The following is an 8,445-nucleotide window of genomic DNA, read 5'->3' as shown; positions in this document are numbered from 1 at the left end:
CGGGGCAAGCCAGAGAGGTGCACAAAGACTCCATGTCCCGGCAGGCACCGCGCCCCAGAGTAACGGGAGGGGGCAGAGGGATGGCGTGAGGCACGCTGGGAGTCGTAGTCTCCGTAGGCTGCGGTAATGAGATTTGGGACTCTCGCGACAGTCACGCTCCGCGCCGTTTGGCGCGGTGGTTGCTGCGATACTGGGTCCGGTGCTGTTTGCGGAGGCTTCAGGGCTGCTTGGGAGTCCGGTGAGGGGACGAGACTGCTGCCTCCGGGAAGCGGGGTCCCCGCCGGCCTCCGGCGCCATGGGACGCCCCGGCGCTGTAGCAGGGGCCGTTGGCGCTGCGGCCTCCGCGGCTCGCCTGCCCCAGAGGCCCTTGGCCGGTCTGGGTCAGGGTCGCTACTACCGCGAGGGAACGGGGAACGGGGGAAGAGAGAAACAGGCTTCCTGCCTGTTTGGGTAATGTCCGACAATACCGCAACCTCACAGGGCTCTCCGAGCGGCCGGGCAGCTTCAGCCAGCGAAAGGCTGTGTGTGTGATGCGGCTGCGGAGGAGGAGGGACTGGAGGGGCTGGAGAAAGCTGCCAGGGGGTATCAGGGTGGGTTTGCGGGGATGGCTGGTGGTGTCTGGAGGCTGTTGACGGACCACCAGGATGGACGTGCTCAACAGCTGTTTGTTTCACGAGGGATTTGAATTGTGTGGACGGATGCCGAAAGAAATGCCACAAGAGGTAGCAGGACTTAACCTATTTAACAATATAAAATGAGCACTGAAGAGGGACTTATGTCTCACTTTGCTGATGGAACTTTGGTGGTTTGTGAGTACCATGCTGTTCCAGAACAAAAGTGAAAACTAAACTCCTTTTAATTGGCATAAGAATTTAGCTTTAAAGAGTTGGTCTTAGCTAGTTTTAAGGAACTTATGCAAACTGGAGGACCGTTTTTGTTCTTTCCAGGTAGATGTTCAAAAGGGGACAGAGATGGCCAGCAGTCAGAAACCTCCAGTACCTCATCCTTCTTCAAGATCAGGGCTGACCACAAGGCCTACCTCTGCGTCAAGGACTCCATCAGGAAGCAGAACGGGAACTGCAGTATGTTAAAGAATTTTAACACTTTTGTCAATATACTTAGATTTTTTTTCTTTTTTTTATTTATAACTTTAAAATTTTTATTCCCATGACTAGAATGATAGTTTCTCAGGAAGAATGTTAAGATTTTTATTTTGTAGAGAGTTTTATCGTATAATTTTTACAGAAAAGGGTCAAGGTCTTGTATCGAGTCACCTGGAAGATCTTAGTAGTATTAGTGTTGCAGAGAGAGACATCAATTAACAAGTGCACAAAGGTGATCTCTTACTTTTATGCTGCCTGGAGTGAAACTTTATTTACCTGAAGAGATGTGAATGCTAGAAGATTCTTAGGAATGCATAATGAGTGTCACACGTGTGATGAATGGTGCTCCTCCAAGGGTCAGTACTCAGACCAGTGCTCTTTAACATCTTTATTGGTGACATGGACAATAGAATAGAATGCACCCTCAGCAAGTTTGCTGACAACACCAAACTGTGTGGTGAAGTCAACACACTGGAGGGAAGGGATGCCATCCACGGGGGACCTTGATAGGCTTGAGAAGTGGGCTTGTGCAAACTGCATGAAGTTCAACAAGGCCAAGTGCAAGGTTCTGCACCTGGGTGGAGGCTATCCCATGCATGAATACAGGTTGGGAGCAGAAAGGATTGAGGACAGCCCTGAGGAGAAGGGCTTGGGGGTGTTGGTGGACCAGAAGCTCAAAATGAGCTGTCAATGTGCCTTGCAGTCCAGAAAGCCAACTGTGTCCTGGGCTGCATCAGAGCAGCACAGACAGACAGTTGAGGGAGGTGATTCTCCCCCTCTGCTCTTGTGAGACCCCACCTGGAGTAATGTGTCCAGTTCTGGAGTCTTCAACATAAGAAGGACATGGAGCTCCTGGAATGTGTCCAGAGGAGAGCCACTAAATGATCAGAGGTCTGGAGCACCTCCCCTATGAATAAAGGCTGAGGATATTGGGGTTGTTCAGTCTGGAGAAGAGGAGGCTCTGAGGTGACCTTATAGCAACCTTCCAATATCCGAAGGGGGCTTCCTGGAAAGCTGGGGTGGGGCTTTTGACATGGGGGTGTAGTGAGAGGACAAGGGGAAACAGTTTCAAACTTGAAGAGTTTGTGAGCATGGGGAGATGCTGGAACAGGTTGCCCAAGGGAGCTGTGGATGTCCCCTCCCTGGAAGTGTTTGAGACCAGGCTGGATGGGTCTTGAGCAACCTGATCTCTTGAGAGCCCATGCAGAGGGGTTGAAGCTGGATGACCTTTAAGGTACCTTCCAATCCAAACCATTCTATAATTGTATGAACAGTGTAGGACTAACCTAAGTATTTAATTGCTTTGGCAGTTTAATGAGGACAACAAATTAATAAATCAGATTTGGGAAGTTTGTGTGGATTTTTTTTTGTTGTTGTTTTTTTTTTGTTTGTTTAAATAGATGCCTCCTAGTTCATCAAGACCCTGTTCCCGTGGTGTTTCTTCGACTACGGGAGGAGTTTTACCATCTCAGATTAAAGTCGCAGACCGCCCAGTGACTCAACAGGGATTAAGTGGAATGAAAACTGCGGTGAAAGGTAATTTTTACTAATAATATCTGTGAAAGTGTCTGCAATTTTTTAAAGAAATACTTAGGTTTTAAAGGTAAACTTTTTGTTGCTATCTTAATTGCAGCATGAATAGCTATGATTAATAGGAGCAAGAGAAAGGAGAGGAGCAGTAAAGCACTGCTCTTTTGTTTTCTTCCTCTTGGCAGTCAGAAGACAATGGCTTTCTGTGCCTGAATTCTATTTAGTAATCATTCAATGGTATAAAAAAGAGTATATCCTATCTTGTTCCATCACTGCAGAATAATTGAAATACTTTGTTATGTAGTAAATATTCATTTATTATTTTTCTCCACAAGTCTAAAATGAATTTCTGACTTTTTAAAACAAGGTAGAATATGTTTTGGAACACTGAGAAGATGGCTGTTCTCTGCAAATTCTGCAGTTTATTTTTGTAATTTATAGTTCAACAAAATTGATTTTTTCTAACAAAATGTCATCCTACTCTCCTTTGTCAGGTCCTCAGAGACAGATAATGGATAAAACATATTACCTTGGACTGCTGAGGTATGTCTTAACAACATGTTCAAACTGCAGAAGGTTTAATGCTCTGTTCCCTTTTTGGCATGAAGTTTGTTGTACTGAGCCATTGCATGGGTTAAGTGGTGTTCATTTCCAATGAAATCTGTCCTATTATAGGACTTACTTTGCATGTGTTTTATAGGAGGAAGGAGTGTCCTTTGACATTTTGTTACTGGCTTGCTCAGTTAAATGCACTCACAGTGTTAGTAAAGGGAGGGTTAATGATTTTGAGCCTCCGTCTGTAACGCTTGCTAGGTCTGATAACTCAATTTTTAAGATGTAGCATCACCACACAAACTTTACAGTGTGGATATCAGGTGACTGACTTGGATTAAACATTGAGTTAACACTGACAAAAGCAAGGCCTTGTGGAAACTGCAATGCATATGCTACTCTATCAGTTGACTGTATTGCAGTATTGAATAATCAGCCCTCAAATGTGTAATTTTAAATATGGATGATACCCATATGCTGTGAAACGATCATGTTACTTTTTTTTCCTATCCATTTGAGAATAAGATACATTTGTTTCACCACCACAAAAAGTGTAAGTAAAACATTTTATTTCAGATTCAGGTTTTCTAACAACTTGTTGGAAAACGGTTTGTTCTGACCCACTCTGCTTTGTATCTAACTTATCCAGCTTTTCTTTGAAATACTAATTTGAAACACAGTGCAGTTTGAGAAAGAGATACTGATTACATATCTCTTGTAGTAAAATACACTATATGTAGTAGAATTGTTCTGTGTTTTTAGTTTTACATTCAAATGTTAATAATTCTTTTTTTTTTATTATTTTTTTTAGAAGCAAAACAAACGAACTCACAACAGAAATTAATAAGCTGCAGGAAGAAGTAGAAATGTACAAGCAAGAGAAATCTGTCTATTTGTCATATGAAAAACGGTGAGATGTAGTCCACCTAATGTAGTCCTACCTTTCTCAGTCACAGGACTTGTCAGATAGTGTGCAGGCTTTAAGGACCTATTAAATAACATTTTTTTCTTTATTTTCTTTTTAAACATAAAAGGCTTCCCCTGCTAAATTTGGCTTTTTTTTCTATTTAGGGCAGAGACTTTAGCTGGTGAAATCAAAGAATTTCAAGGTCATCTAGCAGACTACAACATGGTATGCTGCTGTTAACTTGAGATACTGAATGCTCTCTTTTTATGCTTTTGCTTTATTTCAGCATCTTTTTCATTGATGTTTCTTTACAAATGTTTTGGTTAATAATGCCTAGTATTCAGCTGTTGGAAAGGGAAAATGTGGATACTAAAGGAGACAAAATTTTAAAAAACTGTTTGGTGGATGCAGCCATCATAGGAGAAGCAGTTTCATGTGGCTTTAAGAAACTGCTGCTGCCACGTACATATAGTACAGCTATATATAATGATAATTACTCCTGGAAATGATATGTAATCTATCAAGATTCCCAAATCATGTTTTTCCATTTGCAGTAACAGAAAAGAGTTGTACTTTCTTGAGCAATTTGTGAGTTGCAATGTATTGTCTGGGATTTTTTTGTGTGTGCAATTAAAAAGGAAAGCAATAAGAGGTTGGAATTCTCTCTCATTACAGGTTGTGGATATACTTAACACCAATACAGATATAGCAGAAGTAATTCGAGATTACAATATGGTAAGAATTAGGATATGTGCTGTGTTTGAAAATGAAATAGTTTGTGTTATATTCTTGATGCTTAAATTATAAGACATATATAAGAGAAGCTGGAACTACATTAGAACTTATCTTTTTTTTCCCCAGTAAAATTATTCATAATACTGGCAAAGTATTTTTAGTGAGACAGATGTCTGAAGTGTTTCATTAACAGCCCCATGCCAGTTTGTTGTGTTTTAGGCTTGAGATAGCTGTCACCCCAGCCCAAATTGTGAATGTTAAAATATATTCATTGTTTGACTTTGAATTGTAGAACACAAATGCAAAATGCATTTGCAAAAGGCAAATGCAGAAGCCTGCACTGTCTTGTGCACTGTCTGGTGTTCTAGAAATTTAGTTCTCTTTTCTCTTCTGCCTTTTAAATGACCCCAGTGTAATAAATACTAAATAGATCTCTGACATAGCCAACCACAAAATCAATGAGATTTGTTCTTCTTTTGCTTTTTTTCTTTATTTTCTTAAACAGTTGGACTATTTGGACTATTCCTCTACATGTTAAGGCATGAGTGCTATTAAGTACCTTCTTTTCTATGGTCACTTTGTTCAAGAGCAAAAGAAAGTTGTTTTAGGAGAAATTTTTTGGTACATTGAAAAACCATTTGAGTATTTCTTGATGAAAACAATTGATTTTTTTGGCCCTGCATTTTCTTGAAAGAGTTTTGGTGTCAGAAGAATACTATGCAAGAATTGTATTTTCATTTTGTTCATAGGCTTAAACAGTATTTTACTAATTGTTCCAGTAATAGCTCCCCCAGTAATAGTAAGTGAGTTGATTTGTTACAAATTTTATCATATGTCTCTTTAAAACAGAGTTCTGGTTTGCAGTGGAAGAAGCTCTTTCTTCAGTATAAACTCTGAAAAAAATCTGGAGCAGGAGGCCTCTGTTGCTTCTTCCTGTGCTGCATCCTGAGCAGCTTCTTGTTAATTTACATGAAACCTTGAATTTGTGTATAAAATCTGAATCTTTTTAATTAAATACTATAAAAAAATACCTTTTCCTTTTTTACAGTTAAAGGTGCAGAATGACAGAGATGCTCAGAGTGTGGATAAAATTTTCACAGAAAGACAAGCGTAAGTCCATGTAGCTGTTAAAATTATAACTGAGCTTGACAGAATAGAGATTTTACCTAATTCAGAAATTCCTTAACAACTCAATGCATACCATGAGTGATACACTAGCAGTTTCACAGAATCATGGAATTACTGAATGGATTGGGTTGGAATAGGTTGGAAGATCATCTAGTTCCAACGCCCCTGCATGAGTAGGGACACCTCCCACTAGACCAGGTTATTTGAAACCCCATCCAACCTCGCCTTGAACTGTTTTAGTGGGAGGGCAGACATGGTTTCCCTGTGATGTTCCAGTGTCTCATCACCATCACAAGAAATAATTTCTTCTTAATGCCTAACTTAAATCTGCCCTCTTCAAGTTTAAAGCCATTCCAATTTTTTCTGTCACTACATGGCTTTGTAAAAAGTCCCTCCCTAGCTTTCCTATAGCTCCTTCAGGTACTGGAAGGCAGCCATAGGTCTCCCTGGAATCTACACTTCTCCAGGCAGAACAACCCCAACTTAGTCAGTCTGTCTTCATAGTAGAGGTGCTTCAGTCCTCTGATCATTTTTGTGGCCCTTCTTTGGACTTACTCCAACAGCTCCATGTCATTGTGTTGCAAGAACTTCAGAACTGGATGCAGTACTCTTAAGTGAGTTCTCACAAGACTGGAGTAAAGGGGGGGATCCTCTTCCTTTACCCGGTGGCCACACTTCTCATGATGCAGCAGGGTACAGTTGGCTTTCTGGGCTGTGAGTGTACTTTGCTGGGTAACGTTGAGCTTTTCAACCACAGCCTGAAGTCCTTTTTCCTCAAGACTGTTCTCAATCCATTCACTGCCCAGCTTATACTTGTGCTTGCGATTGCCTTGACCCATGTGCAGGACCTTGCACTTGGCCGTTTTGAACTTCCTGGGATTGGCATGGGCTCACTTCTCAAGCCTTTCAAGGTGCCTCTGAACAGCCTCCTGGATGGCCTTCCCTCAAGTGCATTGATGGATTGTTGTTGTCCAAAAACTTGCTGAGGGTGCACTCAATTCAGCTGTGTGTGTGTCTCCAACAAAGACATTAAACAGCACCAGTGCCAGTACCTATCCTTGAGGAATGTCACTGGTCACTGGTCTCCATTTGGACATCAAGCTGTTGACCACTATTCTTTGTGTGTGACCATCCAGCCAGTTCCTTATCCACCAAAGGGTCTGTACATCAAATCACTAACTTTCCAATTTAGACCAGGATGTCATGTGGGACAGTGTTGAATGCTTTGCCCAAGTCCAGATAGATGATGTCTTTTGCTCTCCGCTTGTCCACCAATGTTGTGACTCCATTCTAAAAGGCTACAAAACTTGTGAAGTATAATTTGCCCTTGGTGAAGTCATGTTGCAACCACCTTCGCGTTTTTCATGTCCCTTAGCAGAGCAGGTCTTCCCTTTTTCCCTTTTTGAAAATGGGGGTTATGCTTGCCCTTTTCCAGTTAGTGGGGACTTCACCAGACTTACAAAACTCCTCTCAGGAAGCTTTGCAATTTTGTCTGCCATTTCTGTCTGGAGCCACAGATGGATTTTGTCAGGTTCCATGTGTTTGTGCACTTTCAGGTTCTTCAGATGGTCTTGAACTTGCTCATCTTCTACTGTATGTGTATCTTCCTTCTCCCAGTCCCTGTCTTTGCTTCCTGCAACTTGGGCGGTGTGGCTCACACACTTGCTGGTGAAGAGTGAGACTCCTCAGCTTTCTCCATATCTTGGGTTACAAGTCTCCTGTTTCCTTCTGGAGAAGGCCCTCATTTTCCCTATTCCTTTTAATCACTGAGGAACCTGTAAAAACTTTTTCTGTTGCCATTGGTGTCCCTGGCTAGGTTTAGTTCTGCCTTGGCTTTAGCATTCCTAACCTGATCCTGGCTGCTTGGACAACTTCTTTGTTCTCCTCCCAGGCCACCTGTCCTTGCTTCAGTCCTCCTCACTCATCATTCAAGGTGATACATCAGTGTCAAGCTGCAGCTGGAGTTCCCAGCTTTGAACTCTTCTGAGTAGGTGGTGTGAAGATACTTACCAGATTATTCCAGAGGGTTTAGTTGGCAGTGGAGACTCCTATCTTTTGGCAACCTGCTGTCAAGCTCCTGGGTTTTGGAAGTTGTGTTGCAGAGTAGTGGAGTGGGGAAAGTGAGCAGAAGTGGGAAGTAGAGCTGAGATTCCTGTCTGGTAAGGTAAGGGTGTGTAGAGGGGAAGATGAGGACAGGGAGATGCTCACAGTAAGACTTCAGAAGCCATGAGAATGGCTTGTATAGCAGTAGGTTGAGAGGGTGAGGTTTAATTTAGGGACAGTAGGTGTACTGGAGAAAGAGATATTGTCTTGCTTGTTTCCAGTAAGAGCAGTCTTAACAATGGGAATTTATGTATCAATAAGCACTTTAAAAACTATATTCCATTTAATAAGAAGTCACTTTTCAATACTACTGTGATTTTCAACCGTTCATAAATGTGTGTATGCTACCCCTGGATGCATTTTTAAGTATTAGGAAAATATGAAGAG

General features: G+C 41.9%; 1 protein-coding gene across 1 annotated transcript in view; it reads left to right on the top strand.

Annotated features, from left to right (window-relative positions):
- The first annotated feature begins 159 nt into the window (after positions 1-159).
- IFT74 (intraflagellar transport 74) overlaps positions 160-8,445 on the top strand; it is a 42,986-nt gene continuing 34,700 nt past the window's right edge. Inside the window, exons 1-8 of the mRNA XM_030467118.1 lie at positions 160-238; positions 948-1,082; positions 2,504-2,639; positions 3,128-3,176; positions 3,997-4,095; positions 4,257-4,317; positions 4,768-4,827; positions 5,876-5,937. Of these exons, the coding sequence (XP_030322978.1) occupies positions 972-1,082; positions 2,504-2,639; positions 3,128-3,176; positions 3,997-4,095; positions 4,257-4,317; positions 4,768-4,827; positions 5,876-5,937 (578 nt within the window). The 5' untranslated portion in view covers positions 160-238; positions 948-971. The remainder of the gene's footprint in view (positions 239-947; positions 1,083-2,503; positions 2,640-3,127; positions 3,177-3,996; positions 4,096-4,256; positions 4,318-4,767; positions 4,828-5,875; positions 5,938-8,445) is intronic.

The sequence above is a fragment of the Calypte anna genome, chromosome Z, assembly GCF_003957555.1.
Source record: "Calypte anna isolate BGI_N300 chromosome Z, bCalAnn1_v1.p, whole genome shotgun sequence".
Taxonomy (NCBI): Eukaryota; Metazoa; Chordata; class Aves; order Apodiformes; family Trochilidae; genus Calypte; species Calypte anna.
This window is presented reverse-complemented; position numbering and strand designations above follow the sequence as displayed.